An 18,294-nucleotide genomic window follows, 5' to 3' on the forward strand; every position below is an offset into this window, starting at 1 on the left:
TATCCTGGTGCACTTGGCTTCTCATTTCAGCTATTTTCCCGTTCCTTGCCAATCAGGTAGTTTGGGTTCTAGTTATCTCTCAGCTGGCTCACAGCCACTCTTTTCTTCCTGTCCTCCATCCTCTGCCATTCATTCTTCTCTCTAGGTTCAGCCACTTGTCTTTCTAAATGTTAGCCATATTCTTCTTTCATTCCATTCCTTCCACTGGTTCCCCTTTTCTAAGGACATGCATTATAAAATTCTCCTCCCCTTCTCATCTCTCCAGAATGTCATACCTTAAATTTCTCCCCTGCCTCTACAGCCCTCCCCTCCCCAGCTCTGTTCCATGCTTCCCTGTCCTATTTTCATCGTTTGTTTTTTTTTGCTAGCATCCCCTCCTGTTCCCTGGAGTAACTTTCCATCTCACACATTCATTCTCCCATCGCCATCCTACTCTTCACATGATGATAAATCTTGCAGAAGAGGTAGCCATGTTTGTCTGAAGGAGCAAAAATGACACAGAGGCTGGTGGAAGAGCATCCTAGTAATTAGAGCAGCGGACTGCGAACCAGGAAAGCCAGGGTTCAAACCTTTTTTTGTGATGCTTCTTGAGATCTGGGGTGAGTCACTTCACCCTCGATTGCCTCAGGTACATAGTTAGATTGTAAACCCTCTGGGTAGAGAGAAATACCTACAGTATCTGATTGTAACTCACTTGATCTACCAATGACAAGGTGTGAGCTAAATATAAAAAAAAATAAGACATTTATTGAGAAAGGTGATGCGTCTGGAAAAAGTGGAATCCTGTCCTTGAAAGCTTGTGCCTCAATAAATCTGTTAGCCTATAAAGTTGCCACCGGCCGCTGTGTCTTTTCTGCTCTTCACAGGCTGCGTAAAAACCCACCTCTTCTCCACTGCATTCTATTCTTTCTTATCTGTGACCCTCATTTTTTCATTAATTTTTTCCCTATCAGATGCTCTTGATTGTCCACTGCTCTTAATTCATGAATTCGATTGAGGCGTTCTGGACAAACTAAGTCCTAACAGTAACAGTAGTAATACCATGACAATGGTGATAAAAACACTTTAGCTCCATCTGGTGAATGGCTTTTTTCTCCCACTTTGCCATATTACAACATATTTTTTCATTGTGGTAACAGGAATTAGCCATCCAGCTTTGCATCAAAACCTACCGCCTGGCTTCCCCACAGCGATGCCTGGTGCCATGCAACCCGTGTTCCCTCTGTCCCAGGACCCTCCAGCCCAGCTGGTTATACTACCTCCTGAGCCTTCACCGCACACTGCTCCGCACCCTCTTGGTAAGGACATCTTATGTTTATTTTCTGTCATTTTTTTTTTTTTCAGTAAAGTTGAATAACATTTCCTCCCCTTGTGGCCTCAACACGAAACCCTTTTACTGTGCCATTCCGCAGCAATGGAGGAAGTGAGCTCTCGTTGGACTTACGTAATCCACCTTGGGCCTACCTTTTAGGAAAAGGCGGAATATCAAATGCTTATAATTAAATACATAAATAATAATAGTGATGTGTGTTAGAAAGCTTTCCCTCCGGACCTGCTGGCAGAGTTCTGCAAGGTGAGGCACTCTCTGGGATTCTGATCACTGAGCATAAGTCCAGAAGACTATTGGCCATGGACAGCATCAAACAATTCCATTTTATTTTACTGCTAAAACTTAGAGCTGGATTTTCTAAGGTCGCAGACATACACTAAAATAAACACTGATCTCTAAGGAAAAATTCCATTTGGAACTAGAATGTGGGTAGGATAAAGAAGCTCAAAAACTCATTGTGCTATGCTCTGTATTGCTGGACTGATGCAGGCCAACGCGTGGAGGCTCCTAGATGGAAGGTTTTGCAAGATAAGAAAGAGAGGGAGAAAGCTTGCTTTGGAGTCAGGAGATATTTAGGAAAACTGGTCCAGCTCTCCTGACAGAAGTTCTGTCACCGTGATTCCTCTTTGCATAAGTGGCCTGGCTTACCTCCCCGTTTTCCAAAGGAAACAGGCCATGAAGACATTCTTAATAAGGCAGGCTAAAAGGTATTGTTTACAGTAAGGAAAGAAAGTTGTGAGTTATTAAGGAGGTCCAGACTCTGAGTGTGTAGCTAGTTTGGAATATTTTATTGGCTCAAGGTGCAGAGCGGAGATTTCTGAAGCACAGCCTCAAAACTGAAAGTCCATTAGGAAGACAACGTGTCTAAAGTGAAATATCTGAATGGATTCTCTGACATGCTTAGAACCTTAGGCCTGGATCTGTTTTTGGAAGGGAATCTCTTGAAGTTCTGATTTATGTCCTGGAAGAGAAAAACATGATGAGATCTGTGATGAGAAACCTGAAGGAGAGGCAAATATTGTTAGTGATGCAGGCCAAGATTTCCATCTCTGTAGGTGGTCCTCAGTGACACTGTAATTGCTTAAGTGCAGTTTAATAACAATTCTGAGCTTTGCATTCTGGGGTTTGGGGAACACTTGTGCACAGCACACCCTATCCATCACCAGTGGCGCTTGGCTAACCTTTTATTGCTGGCTCTTGCTGCAGCTGACGTTATGGACCAGGCTTCACTGTGGCCACCCATGTACCCCAGCCGAGGGCCCACCTCCCACATCCAGCACCCGGGTCAGCTCCCTGTGTACTCCCGCTCCCAGTTTCTCCGGCAACAGGAACTCTATGCCCTGCAGCAGCAGCAGAGAGCAGCCCAGGCCCTGGAGCTTCAACGGCAGTCACAGCTGCAGGTAAGAGGATTCGGGATGCTCGTTGTTTCCTCTTCTCATTCTTGAATGACTGCTACCCAGGTCTCTTGGCGCAATGATCCCCTCTCTGTGGCATACCTTGGTTATGATAAACCTAGGCATTGTCCTTCCCCAGTAATCATTGTGTAGTGTGCATTACATTAGGTGCTAGTCTGCTGACACAGATCATTTTTGTAACACGTACTCCTGTGTGACTCTCCTTTTTTTTTTTTTTTCCTGTGGCCCTCTTTCCCTTGTCTCCTCTGTCAGAACAAAGCAAAACAGATGTTGACAGCTCTGTGAGTTTGAGTCTCAGGAGAGGGGTAACGGCACAGGAGCTCGGGCACTCGCGTGGCTCAAACTTACATAGAAGATGCGGCAACAGAGCTGGCAGGTCAAGGGTGAGGCCTCAGTGGAGGCTTGTGAGTGCAGGGGCTGTGGGGAGAAGCATGGTGGGAAGACAGCTGGGCCCTTTGGGGGGGGTGGGGGGGGCAGAGAAAATTGTTTTTCAGTGTTTAACTGATTTTTCTTTTTCGCATCGGGGGTTTTACTGGTGTTTTATCAATTAAAAAACAAGAAACAGAAGCTTTCGCTATAACACACTAGGACTTTAAAATAAAGTCCTTATAAATAGAACTGCTTATGCTCATCAGATAACATTACTTGAGCACAATATCCTAGCTATACTGGTAGTAGCTGTTCTCAGTGATACCTGAATACATGCCCCAAGTGCATATAGGAAATGGAGATCAGCAGCACTAACTCATTGATTCATATTTATAGTCTTTGATTTTTCCCATGTAAGCTTCTTTTTTTTTTTTTTTTTTGTACACTTACGGTAAAACTTACCTCATTTCTCTCTGCTTGCAGAAACAGACAAAAGAAAGAGGCACATATCCAAAGGAGGGCTCTTTATTTGAGCCTGGTGGCGATAGTTCTTCACCAGCCCTATGGAATGATGGAGCAGACAGACTCGTTTTGCTGCCTGTTTCCAGAGATAGGAGACACACCCATAGCAAAACAAACCCCAGCACAAATTTTCCTCCCTTGATCAAGCGGCTTTTTCTGTGCAATACCCAGAGGCTTTACCCAGGGCTGGGATATTTAATTAACTGAACCAGTTGTGAAACTGATCTTATTAAATTAATCTTATGACTGGGGAGCACCGCACATTATTTATTTATTTAATCTAATTTCCTACCCATCTTTCCAACAAGTGCTCAAGACGGAACAGGGCTAAAAACCTAAGTAGCAATCCAGTAACATAAAACATAACTTTGACATATGACAATGCAGAACAGTAAAACAATCAAACACATACAAATCCCAAACAAAAGAAAATAATAAAGATGGTTGTTCCTTACAGCTTATATCAGCCCCCATTCCTCCAATGAAAGCTCACCTCTGTGCTGACAAATAGTATGGTTGTACCATGCTTGACCTGGATCAATAGTAATACAGAAGGATCAATAGTAATACAGAAGGAAGTACTCTTCCATGCTGAGCAAGGAAGGGAAGAGTTGGGTCTATGCTATTATTTGTTTGCGCTGGTGTCTGCCTTGAAAGCAAAGACCCGCATGCCCCTGCCTCTGGTATTCTGTTGCATTGACCCAGGGCTTGTACAGTACACCTCAGAAAGGGAGCATACAAATCAGATTTTTGCATTAATCACACTTTTTTGAGGCTACGGGGACAGCTGTTAGAAAAAAGAAGAAACCTGAGTGAGAAAGAGTATGTTGTGTCCTTCCAGCAAGCAGGGTTGCCAGCTCCATTTCTTCCCAGGCCTGGTTTTACCCACACTGCATGCAGGGACTTGCAGTTCTGAGCTCCCTAACAAAATCAGGGCCTGCACATGTCTGCGCATGCCATGGAGTGGAAGCAGGACTGGATCCATCTGTCAGGAATAAAGGGAGCCAGTTGCCAACCCCAGCAGATTCTGCTGCAGGCTCTTCCTTTTCTTCTGGGTGACTAATGTTAGCCTGCAGTGAACCCAAAAGGCTTTGAACGTTGGCCTGTACAGGCAGATTCGCCAAGAAATACCTCAGATGTGCCGCTGGTAGAGGAAAGTTCACAATCTGAAGAATGCACTGAAACAGTGGCCTTAGGGTTAGTCTGTCCCAAATGAGCAGTTAATCCACCTGAAGTCTGCAATGTGGCAATTTCAGTGATCTGATGGTGCAAAAGCCTAAAGCCTTTCATTATGGAGGTTTGGAATCTTTAATTCTTTAAGTAATTAATAGCTAAATGTCTCAGAATGTGCTACTTTAGAGAGAAAAGGGTTTTAACTTGTGTTTACATGTGTAAAAATGTTTCTCAATATCTCTCTTTTAAAAAAGGGTCTTTGGTTTTGTGTGTGCAACAAAGTATACCTGTCTATGCTTCTGTGTGCATATTAATACGAGAGCAGTGGTGTGAGTATATTCACACTTAAGCCCAGCTTCATGTGTGGATGTTTGGGTGTATGTATATGTATTTGTATGTGAGTTAGAACTGCTGTGTCTATGCATGTTTTTGTCTGACTGTGGGTGTGTGTGATGTATATGCATGTGTACACATGGCAGTCTGTGTGACTGTATGTACACATGTGTGCATATCTGTGTCTGGGTGTGTAAACATATGTGTTCACCTGAGCCTATATATGTGTATATGCGTGTACACATAGTGTATACAGCTCTGTATTTGTGGCATACACATGGCTTCCTGTTTGTGTGCATGCATATTTATATATCTATGTATTCAAGTAGAAAGTTCATGAGTTCTGTCCTTCTCCCCAGCGGAAGCCTGAGGACCTTCACGGGGATCAGGAAGACTCCATCCCCGATAAGCCCCTCAAGTCATCTCACAAAGCACTTGCCTTAAACTCTACGAAGAGCCTATCTTCACCAACATTGTTACCACCTGCCTCTTGTCCCACCAAACTTTCACCTTGTTGCCACTCCCCCACCCTGAGGAATCCATCCAAATGCCCTATGCTGTGTCCTACAGCTCCATGCACTTTACCCATCTGTCCGGCCACCAACTCCGCAGTGGTTCCCAGATCTCCAGCGGCCAGCCCTGTTCCCACCCAGAATTCCAAAGGGAAAGAAGCAGAAGAGAAGAGGGTGGAGGGTCAACCACCACAGGACTACCCCAAGTCACTTGAACCAGGTATGACATGAAATGCAGAGCTGAACTCTGCTATGCCATGCACTGGGCTGCGAGCTTGCAAGGCAGGAGTCTGAATCTGTGGGTCTGTGGGAGGAGGTACCAGACTCATCCATTTAAATTAATTGCATGAAGATAATGGATTGTTTTTTAAATTAAAAACATATCTGCATGCTGTAAGCTTCATTTATCACATTAGATGCCTTGGAGACTTTTTTTTTTTTTTGCACTTCCTTAATGTTCCAGATTTATTCTGTATATTGCTTTCAACCTACAAGTTTCTTATTTTAATAAGAGATGTTTCTCACTGGTGTTCTTTAAACAAGAGAATGTTCCAATATGCTTGTGAGTCCTTTAATGAAAAAAGAGGGTCTTTCCTGCAAGGTGACAAAAGCTTCTGTTGTCTTTGCTATGGTTCAGAAGTAACCCAGCCGGTGCGTTGACCTGCTATCACTTTTATGGTGGCTTTTCCTCAAACTTGAGCATATTTGTCATTGGTTAGAGCAGTGGTTCTCAACTCAGTTCTCGGGCCTCCTCCCTCCATCCCCAGCCTTCAGCCAGTCAGGTTTTCAGACTATGCACAATGAATATGCACGAGACAGATCTACATGCATTGCCTCCATTGTGTGCATATTCATTGTGGATATCCTGAAAAACAGACTATCTGGGTGTGTCCTGAGGACGGGGTTGAGAACTACTGGACTAGAGTAGGGGTCATGGCAGTAATGCTGAGGGGTTGCTTTTATATGCCAGGATTTTCCTGCCTTGCATCCAAACTGCTGAACAAAACTTCCCAAAGACCATGCTTGGCCCCAGATTATTACAGTGCCTAGGATGATACTTGGCACCATATGACTGTACTACCCAGGACAGTGCCCAGACCTTCATTACTACAGTACCCAGGACAGTGGCTGGCCCCAGACTACTGCAGTACCAAGGACAGTACCCAGCACATTACTACAGTTCTAGTGTGAAGGAAGCTAAGGTCAGACTTGTGACTCAAGATGGCTCCTTCTTCTCCTTCATCAGTCCTTGGGAAAACAGCACAGTGGTGGAAGGCTACCCATTTGTCTGCCACCATTGTCAGGAAGGTGGATGGATACTATTAATAACCATCACCCAGTGACAAGGAAGTGGGGATACTGCCAGTTTTAGGGCACCTTCAGCGCACACTCAAAGATTGACTGAGGACATTTGTTTCCCCTTGCTGAGTTGGTGTCAGTTGAGTAATCAAATCAAAGTAGGAGCAGTGGTTCAGGGCAGAGCTGGGCTGCAAGGTTCAAATATGCACATGATGCTGGCCTTCATGCATTCTCTTTCTTCAGCGAGTAGATGTCATCTGCACCTTTCTAATCTTTCCAACTAACTGTATGCAGAAACAGAGAAGATGTTGGCCGATTAGGATCACTTACTCCCCCCAGTCTGCCCATTTGTACCTGTCTACTGTGCTGCTGCAGGTTCTACAGGATCTCTTGTCTTCCTCCTCTTCTCCTCTCTCCTATAAGGTCCCATAGGTTTGTCCCATAGAAGCTTGAACTCTGTCACTGTTTGTTCTCTTACCAGCTCTGCTGGAAGGGACTAAAGATGTACTCTTTAGAAGAGAGACAGGACGGATAAGATAGAACCATTCACATTTCTAGCAGGCATGAGTAAGGCACCTGATTGCAGTATCCTGGGCAGTACTCAGCTCTATCTAATACCTTATTGAAGCTTGCTAGACATTTGAAGGCTTGTATCATATCTCCCCGTTCCCTTCTCTGTTCTAGAGAGGACATTTTTAGCTCCTGAACTCTCTCTGTGTATGGCTTATAGTGCCAGCCATGCATCATTTTGGTGGCCCTCCTTGGAAATGCCAACTTTTCAATGTCTTTTTGTAGATGTGGCCTCTACAACTAGAGATGGTACTCAGTTTGGGGGGAGGAGGGGGCTCACAGATACCTATACAGAGTTAACATTACTTTCTCTTGCCTCCTAGTGATACCTGTCTTTATGCACCCAAGTATATTATTAAACATTCCCCATTGCTTTGTCACACTGATCAACAGAGAGGATATCTCCCCTGCACCACGCACACGCACACACACACACACACACACACACATACACACTTTGCTACTGGTGACTGCCAGGTCTTTTCCCAAGGTCCCTTGAATGTCTGCACCCCACATATCTGATTTTTCTTTGCTTTTTCTTGATTAAAAAACAGTCACCAAACCTTTGACAATTTTTCCAATGGTTTCCAAAGTCTTTCAAATGATCTACCACCTCTGGCATATCTACTGTATTGCAAATGTTCATATCATTTGCAGACAGGCACACATTGCCATCTTATCCTTCTCCAAAGTCACTTATAAAGGCATTGAAGAGGACTGGGACTAGTACTAATTCTTGTGGCACCCTGCTGGTCACTTTCCCTCCACTGGAGTGGACCCCATTGACTACCACTTTCTCGGTCCTGTTGCTTAATCTATTTTCTACTCACATTCCTAGACTGGCTAGCTGGTTTGCTAGTCTTCAGTCTGGAGTAATGTCATAGGCCTTATGAAATTCACATAGGTCACAGTTATTGCAACCCCCTCCCCCTACTACTCTGGTAATCCCCAAATAATTTAAGCAGGTTTCATTGGCAAGATCTTCCTCTGTAAAACAATAAATTGAACAGATCTGTGAAGGGTACAGTCAGTACCTGTTTTAACTCCATCTGAGATGTACCCCATTCAGTCCTGTGGCCTTTTCTTCTTTCAGTTGCACCATAAGAAATGCCATGATGTTTCAGACCAAGGTCCATCGAGCCCAGTATCCTGTCTCACACAGTGACCAATTTAGGTTGCAAGGGCTTGACAGATCACAAAAGGTAGATCTATTTCCTGATGCTCACTCCTAGGGATAGCAGTAGCTTTCTTAAGTCTACCCGGCTAATGTGTTATGGACTTTTCCTCCGGGACCTTGTTCAAACCTGCTGTGCGAGTCACACTGACCACGCACTCTAACAACATTGCACAGCTTGATTATGCGCTGAGTGAAAAAGCACTTTCTATGATTTGTTTTAAATCTGTTGTTAGTTTAATGGAGTGTCCCCTTGTTTTAGCATTTTTTGAAAGGATAAATAACCGTTTATTTACCCATTCTACCCCACTCATGATTTTATAAACTTCTATCATGTCCCCTTTCAACTGTCTCTTTTTCCACGGTGAAGAAATCTAACCTGTATAGCCTCTCATCATAGAAGAGATGTTCCATGCCCTTGATCATTTTTCTCATCCTCCTCTGCACCTTTTATAGTTCCGCTATGTCTTTATTCAGACCGGGGTGAACAGAATTGCACACAATACGCAAAGCGCCATGGATCAATACAGAGTCAATATGATATTTTCTCTTTTATTCTTCATTCCTTTTCAGATCATTCCTGACATTCTATTTGTTTTTTTTTGACCACCCACTGTACACTGAGCTGAGGATTTCAAGGTATTGTTCACAAGGACTCCAAGGTCCTTTTTCTGGGTGGTGACTCCTAGTACCGAATCCAGCATTGTGTAATTGTAGTTGTATTTTTCCCCTATGTGCATCACTTTACATTATTCCACATTAAATTTCATTTTCCGTTCACTTTCCTAGTCTCCTAGTCACATAAGGTCCCTCTGCAGTAGCTCACAATCCGCTGCTGTTTTAACAACTTTGAATAGTTTTGTGTCATCTGTAAATCTGATCATCTCGTTTATCATTCCATTTTCCAGATTACTGATGAATATATTAAACAGCACAGTTCCCAGTACTGATCCCTGTGGTACTCCATTAATAACCTTTCTCCATGTGGAAAACTGACCATTTAGTTTCCAGTCTTTTCCCATGACTTTTTAATTTCCTGGGGAGTCTCTTATGGGGGACTTTGTCAAATGCCGTATGAAAATCTATGCACACCTTATCAACCAGATCACCTCTAGCCTCATGTTTATTTACACCTTAAAAACATCTAAAAGATTGCTAAGGTAAGAATTCCTTTTGCCAAAACCATGTTCACTCTTCCCTATTAAGCCATGTCTATCCATGTGGCTAGTGATTTTATTTTTAAGAATGGTTTGACCATTTTGCCTGGTACCCTCATCAGGCTTACCGCTCTATGGTTTCCCGGATCACTCCTGGAGCCTTTTTTAAAAATCAGCATCACATTGGCCAGGAATTGTGGCAGTTTTAAATGATAGGTTACAGATTACTAGTAACAAGTTAGTAGTTTCATGTTTTAGTTCTTTTTGGAACTCTGGGGTGGATGCCATCCAGTTCCGGTAATTTGTTACTCTTTAGTATGTCAATCTGATCTGTTACATCCTCCAATATCACAAGTATTTGTTTTAATTGCTCAGAATCTCTACCATTGAAGAATGTTTCAGATGTAGGTATGCTTCCAACATCTTTTTCAGTAATCACCAAGGCAAAGAATTAATTCAGTTTTTCTGCTATTTCCTTGTCCTCTCTGAGCACCCCTTTTGCTCCTCAGACATCTAGAAGCCCAAATGACTCCTTCATAGGCTTTTAGCTTTGAATGTATTTGAAAAACTTTTTTATTATTGCTTTGTGCCTCACTGACAAGCTTCTCAAATTCTTTCTTGACCTGTCACTAATGTTTTACATCTAACTTGCCAGTGCTTATGCTCTTGCCTATTTTCATCATTTGTTTCTGCTTTCCATTTTTTTGAGCAGTGCCCTTTTAACTTTAATTGCCTCCTTTATCTCACCATTAAACCATGCTGGCAGTCGTTTGGTCTTCCTTAAAATGTTTATGATGCATAGAATACATTTTAGCTGGGTTTCCAAAATAGTGCCACTACATTGAATATTATCTCCTTAGCAAATGGATTTCACCCCACTGTCAATCACCCTTTCTTTCTAGTATAAATCCCAAGCACAAGTTTTTGTTGAATATCTCTACTTTCTGAATATTTCTGCTTTCTTCTGATTCATTTTTTCCATAATCCCATCCTCTCCATTTCTTTTGATTCCCAGTTTCCTCCTACTCCTTTATCCTTCCAGCTCAAATGGAACCAGTCTCTGTTGGGCTGTGGTGTCATGATGCTCATTCACAACTACCTGGGAGGTTTTCCCCTAATTTATATCCCCCTCCCTACTTACTTTAATCCAGTCATTGCAGTGACATTTCAGGGGCCATGGACCAGATCTCCTTCTAGAACCCTGCAATCATGAGCCCCAAAATCCAGCCACTAGAAGTTGTCATTGCACAATCACTATGACACTCTTCCCTGCCAGGGCCAGTGATCACTCCCTCTGCAGCATCCCCCCACACCCTGCCTGCTCAACCCAGAAATGGAAGACCTAAACTTGGAATCATGGCACCACTGAGCAAGCCCTTCATCTATATTTCTAAAGAAAGTTTTATCCCCTGTCTTTACTGGATGGGTTATATATATATTCCTCCACTGGGGCCTTTGGTTTTTTTTCTGTTAATTTTGCCTGTCCTCCTCCTGTGTCTGCAGGTTCTGTATTTATTTATTTAGATTTATATTCCACTTCCCTATCCCCAGAGGGTTTATAATCTGTTTGTACCGGAGGCAATGGAGGGTAAAGTGACTTGCCCAAGGTCACAAGAAGTGACAGCAGGAATTGAACCCTGGTCTTCTGGTTCTTAGCCCACTGTTCTAACCACTAGGCTACTCCACTCCACTTATTTTTCTACTTGCTAAACCATAGTGGTCTCCTGTTCTCTTCCCTTTGTAATATATTCAGCACAAAGATTTGTTGCTCTTTTCTACATAGCCATCCTTCTATCTGTCTCAGTGTCCAGCAGTACTTAGCTAGGTTCCTCATGCTCTCTTGTACTCTCCAGAGAAAAGCACTGACTATAATTCCCAGAATGCAGTGTGACAGGTATTGCAAAACCAGGATGATCACAGCTGATCTTCATGATCTAGAGTCACCCAAAGACCTCAAATTAAAATTTCTCAATGTTTGATTTACACACAGGAAGGGTAATTTTCAGCAGTCTGCAAAGGGCTAAAGTCTGTGGGTCTAAAGTACTTAAAGCTGTACTGGTTATGCTGATATGCGCTTGGAGAAATGCACAGGAAGTTATACCTGCTCTGGAGAAGATGGAACTTTCTACATATATATTTACATGCATACTTTTGAAATCAAATGTATGCGTACAAATCGTGAAAATGCTTTCCCAGCCCAAACCACCCGTCTCCTCTCCATCCCCCGAAATGCCTATTATGAATGCAGAGAAAAGTGCATACAAAATTGTGTTTCATGCATACTGTTCCCTGCATGACTCCTCGGCCTAGTTGGGTTTTTTTTTTTAAGGCAATTTACACACATAAAATAGGGTTTATGTGCTAAAATCATTTTGGAGGTTACCTCCCAAAATGTTTTTCACAAATTAAACAGGCCGAGGGAAGACAAAACAATGCTAGTATGGGTAAATTATACTGTGAAAGAAGCTATTAAATCCCCAAAATGCATCTTTTAAAAAATTGGAAAGCAAGTAGCAAAAAGGATTTTGAGAAGAAGCTTGCCTCAGAGGCAAAAACTAAAAATAAAAACATTTTCAAGTGCATGAAAAGCAAGAAGCCTGAGAGGGGAGTCAATTGGACTCTAGAAAACTAGGAGGAAGCAGGGGATCTCAGAGAAGACAAAGTCATCACAAAGAAGCTAAATTAATTCTTTGCTTTGGTCTTTATTGAGGAAGATGTTGGAATCCATTCTTTGAAGGTAATGAGACTAAGGAACTGAAGCAAATCAATGTTAACCTGGAGGATGCAAATTGACAAGCCAAATAGCAACAAATCACCAGGACCTGATGGAATTCACCTCTTTCAGAACTCGGATATAAAATTGCAAATCTGCTTCTGTTAATCTATAACATGTCATTAAAATCTACCACTGTATCTGAAAACTGGAGGGTAGCCAATGGAACACATGTTTTTAAAAAGGGCTCCAGAAATGATCTAGGAAATTACAGACTAGTAAGCCTGACATCAATGCTGGGCAAAATGCTAGAAACTTTAGTTAAAAACAAAATTACTAGACAATTGGATAGGCATGGCTTAATGGGAAAAAGCCAACATGGATTTAGCAAAGGGAAATCAAGCTTTATCAGTCTATTAGAAATCTATGATGGTGTTAATAAATAGAAGAACACAAGAAGTGCCATGCTAGATCAGATCAAGGTCCATTGAGCCCAGCATTCTGTCTCTAACAGTTGCCAGTCCGAGTCACAAATACCTGACAAATCCCCAATAGCTGATCTATTTTTTGTATCTCACTCCTAGGGATACATACTGAATTTCCCGAGTCTATCTGACTAATAACTGTTTATAGACTTTTCCTTCAGGAACTTGTCCAATTCTCTTTTGAACCCCATTATGTGAGTTGCTTTCATCATGTCGTCCTGCAACAGATTCCATAGCTTGATTGTGCGCTGAGTGGAAAAAATACTTCCTACAATTTGTTTTAAATGTGACAATTATTAGTTTCTTGAAGCGTCCCTTAGTCCTAGTGTTGTTTGAAAGGGTAAATAACAGTTCCATTGCATCCTACTTATGATTTTATAAATTTCAATCATATCCCTTTCAGTCATCTCTTTTCCAAGCTAAAGAGTCTTAATCTGTTTATCCTTTCTCCATAAGGGAATTTTTTCATCCTCTTTATCATTTTTTTTGTCTTCCTTCTCTATACCTTTTCTATAGAGATGGGGTGACCAGAACTGCACACTATACTCGAGGTGCAGTCGCACCATGGATCTATACAAAGGCATTATGTTATTCTCATTTTTGTTCTCTATTCCTTTTTTCAAATAATTCCTAACATTCTATTTGCCTTTTTGATCGCCACTGCACACTGAGCCAAAGATTTCAAAGTATTGTCCACAAGGACTCAGAGGTCCTTTTCCTGGGTGGTGACTCCTAACATGGAACCCAGCATTGAGTACCTATAGCTGAGATTATTTTTCCCTAAGTGCATTACTTTGTACATGCCTACATTAAATTTCATCTGCCATTTAAAAGCCCAGTCTCCTATTTCACAAGATCCTTCAGCAGTTCTTCACAATCCGCTGCAGTTTTAACAACTCAGAATAATTTTGTGTCATCTGCAAAGTTGGCCACCTTATTCATCATTCCTTTCTCTAGATCACTTTTGAATATGCTAAATAGCATAAGTCCGAATACAGACCCCTAGGACACTCGACCAATGACCTTTCTCCATTTGGAAAACTGACAATTAGACCTACCCTCTGTTTCCTATTTTTTATCCAGTCCCCAGTCCACAATAGGACACTGCCTCTGATCTCATGATCTCCCAATTTCCTAAGAAAGTCTCATAAGAGAGTTTGCCAAATGCCTTCTGAAAATCCAAATATACTATATCAACCAACTCACCTTTACCTACATGTTAATTTACACCCTCAAAAAAATCTAGTAAATTGGTAAGGTAAGACTTCACCTTGCAAAAACCATGTTGACTCTCCCCAATTAAACCATGTCTATTTATGTGGTCAGTGATTTTGTTTTAAGAATAGGTTTACCATTTTGCCCAGCACTAGTGTCAGGCTCACAGGTCTACAGTTTCCCAGATCAACCCTGAGCCCTTTTTAAAAACTGGCATCACATTGGCCACCCTCTACTCTTCTGGTACCATGGCTGTTTTAAATGATAGCTTATAAATTACAAGAACGAGATCTGCAATTTCATTTTTTTAGTTCCTTCAGAACTCTGAGGTGAAAACCATCTAGTCCCGGTGTGTTGTTATTCTTTAGTCTGTCAATCTGAGTTATTTTATCCTTCAGTTTCACTGTGATTCCTTCTAGTCACTCAGAGTCATCACCATCAAAAAATGTTTCCGGTGTAGGAATGACCCTCCGCCCCCACATCCTCCTCATTAAAGACAGAGGCAAAGAATTAATTTAGTGTTTCTGGTATTTCCTTGTCCTCCCTGACCACCCTTTTTGCCCTTCAGTCATCCAGTGGCCCAACTGACTCCCTCACAGGCTTTTTGCTTCAAATATACTTGAAAAAGTTTTTATTACTTGTTTTTACCTCTATGGCAAACTTATTTTCAAATTTTCTTTTAGTCTGCTTAATAACATGGGAATGTTGGATGCCCTGGCCCTCTCCTCTATCTCTCACCCATTACAAATGTTATAAACAATAGAATATTTGGGTTAAATAAGGCCACAATCTATTGACAAATTTACAAATGAACCTGAGCCCAATTCTTAAGTTATTATAACATTTTAATGCAACTTCTGCTATATCCTATCCCCACCACAAGCCAACCAGTAATACCACCTTCAACCTTACCCAGATTCCAAAGCTGTGCATCCAATCCCCAACACCCCCTATCGGCAGTCCTATGCCTCCTCAGTTCTTCCCAGCCACAACCCAGCTGGGAAAGATATCCGATATGGCCGGCAACCCCGCCACACCATGTCAATTCTGGGATTTTAAAATCCCCTCCCAAGCCCCCAAAATGTTTATTCACATAATATCAATACAAATTTACATTACAGACCATACGGGCTCGGGTTACTCACCATAAACAATGTGATTCATAGGATCACATTTGTTCCCCCAACGACGGCCCAATCAACTCTAAGAAATTACTTTCTCAAGCACCTCCTGTAAAGAATTATTGAAAAGATCAAGGCCCCATATCTGACAAATGGATACCATCTGACCTATAAAGACCCAGGCAACCATAAGCTATCCAATCATGACAAAGCTAGAAACCACTCTGGTAACTTAACCATTTGCCAATTTGTGCATTGACCTTAGTAACACCACGCCTCCACAAAGGCTGGTCAGCATATTTAAGTCTACCAATAATGCCAGACTATACTAAAACAGTTAGGCATAACATTCATTAGCAGAGAAAAAATCCTTTCTGACAACCGTAATAAACTGCTTACATGACCAACACCCCAAATCATTGCCACCTAAATGAATCACCAAAACCTCAGGTGCTCGAGCTGTCTGCAACTCCTCCAGCACAATCCCTATTAGCTGATTCCACCGCATTCCACGAATACCGAACCAACAAATTCTCCAGGCAGCATCAGACATCCCCAAATGTTCTTCATAAGGACGAGTCAAAGCCTGCTGATAAGCCCAGTATATGAAAGATCGGCCCACCACCCAGGCATGCCCTTTCGTGACCAACCCCTCCCTGCAATCTGAAAGAAAGCAAAAATAAATAGGAAACAAACTTATGGAAACCCAAGGGTTCCTCCTTCAGGATGCATGCAAGTCAAAAAGGCACAGGAACACCACCTTCCAATATGCCTTATGACCTTCCCAGAAAACTCCACCTGAACTACACTAGAAGCAGCCCCAATATTAAAAATATGTCCCATAATCCCTGGGATTCCAACCTGCCACACAATAGCCCTCTTCAGCACAGTTGCAAACTGATACCTTGTCAATGGGAAGCAATCCCCATGTACCAGGAAATGACCCCTCACCATGGGCTGGCACCCAGTATACCGCACGATAGCCTCCACTGGGCATACCGGTCCTCCACTAATGCCATGTATGACCACAGCCTGTCCCCTGCCAAATTGATCCATCTTGGATCTTTGAATACACAATGTAACACATTCTTCTGCCTCACTCGCATCATCCAACAAGAGATCCGACACTCCATGGGCCTTAGCTGAAGAAGCCACCAACTCCCCCACCAGCAGTGCCCCAAAAAAGCCTAACACAAAAGCCATGCAGAATAATAGCATCTCAAATATGGACTAGCACATATCAGGCAAGGAACCAACCAAGCCCAACAAATGCTGAAAAAGTAAAAGCCTCCTCCTATCCCAAACCTTACCTGCCATCCTTTCCCAGCCTCCCAAATGGGATGGATAGTAAAACACATCACCAGGTTCCCAAAACCCATTATCTTCTGCATAAAAGAAAATCCCGCAACTCAGGAACTCACAATGGCCAGGGAATACTCCAAACTCTTTGCATTCAAAATATACTGTACCATGTCCCCATTGACCACTGGACCCCCTTGCAACCCAAGTTGCCTCAAATACTGAGGCACAGCACCAAAACCCTTAATATAAGAAGACCAAGTAAATGGTGAAACAGAAGCACGTATCATAGTAAAGGCCTTGTCATCCCAATTCTCCATAGAAAACTTGGCACTGGGCGTCGGTCTCTGGAGCCAATCTTCGGAATGCTACCCACTTGAAATGAGAAAGCATATCATGCAGTAAGTTTTAATTTCCAGGTACATGTTGTGCTATTCTTGTAATGTTCCACTACAAACACAACAGAACAAACTCCTGCAACAGGGTAGACACCAAAGCACATCTAGCCAATCGCCTATTAATCACTTTCACCACCCTTTGATTATCACACCAAAAAACAATCTTCTTGTTTTGCAATTGTTCTCCTGTTCTGGATCTACTCCCCCAGAGGGGAGGAGCTAGCAATCTGTTATCGATTAGCTCCTCCCGAGGGGAGGAGTAGCAATCTGTTATGGATCTGCTTCCCCAGAGGGGAGGAGTTAGCAGACTGTTAGTAATCAGCTCCTCCAAAGGAGAGGAGTTAGCAACCTGATGTAGATCTGTTCCTCCAAAGAGGAGGAGTAGCAATCTGTTATGGAATCTGCTCCCCCGAGGAGAGTCGTCAGCAGTCCATTGTACTCCGTAGATGGAGTTAGTGATCTGTTGTGGGTTGGTTCCCCACAGAGTGGCAGTCTGTTATGATACCGCTCTAGTAGTGTAAGGAATGAACACTTTAATGTAAATTGGTGAATCCTTGGGCCGATGGCAGATGACAGCGCCCCCAGGAGGATATCGTGAGAGGGACCACCGGCTAAGCTGGAGTATGGAGACAAACACAGATAGTTCTTTATTAGACAGGAAGTAGAACCACCAGAGGTGGCAGTAGTGAGCTGATGTGCACGGCAGGGCTGAAGTCCCTCAGATACTGGAATTGCGATTTCTGGGTTGCTGAACTGTAGAAAGAGACTATAGGTAGTGAGTAGACAGGGTATGCTGGATACATAACCAGTAGTAGATGATACACTCACAATTGTAGATATCTGTAATGGCTTCTATGCAACAGAGAGCCTTCAGTATATTCAGGAACAGGAGCCGTAGGCGAGTACTGGTTCCTATATGCAGTCTGGAATAAGAACTCACAATATCTGTGTATGAGATGGCTTCTGGAATAGAAGAGAGTCTTTGGAGGGTTTTAGGAACATGGGCCCTCGTGGAGCGAGTACCGGTTCCTATCTGCAATATGAAATAGCAATGCACCAGATATAGGTATGTGATAGCTTCTGAGATAGAAGAGAGTCGGTGAAGGGTTTTAGGAACATGAGCCCTCGTGGAGTGAGTACCAGTTCCTATCTGCAGTTTGCAATAATAACTCACGATCTCCATACCAGCGATAACGTCTTAGAAGAGAG

The 18,294-nt window shown here is 42.6% G+C and overlaps 1 protein-coding gene across 1 annotated transcript in view; it reads left to right on the forward strand.

Moving 5' to 3' along the window:
* BAHCC1 (BAH domain and coiled-coil containing 1) overlaps positions 1 to 18,294 on the forward strand; it is a 216,488-nt gene that overhangs the window by 108,248 nt on the left and 89,946 nt on the right. Inside the window, exons 8-10 of the mRNA XM_029599222.1 lie at positions 1,140 to 1,298; positions 2,537 to 2,730; positions 5,502 to 5,874. Coding sequence (XP_029455082.1) covers positions 1,140 to 1,298; positions 2,537 to 2,730; positions 5,502 to 5,874 — 726 coding nt within the window. The remainder of the gene's footprint in view (positions 1 to 1,139; positions 1,299 to 2,536; positions 2,731 to 5,501; positions 5,875 to 18,294) is intronic.

Source organism: Rhinatrema bivittatum, chromosome 4 (genome assembly GCF_901001135.1).
Source record: "Rhinatrema bivittatum chromosome 4, aRhiBiv1.1, whole genome shotgun sequence".
Classification (NCBI taxonomy): Eukaryota; Metazoa; Chordata; class Amphibia; order Gymnophiona; family Rhinatrematidae; genus Rhinatrema; species Rhinatrema bivittatum.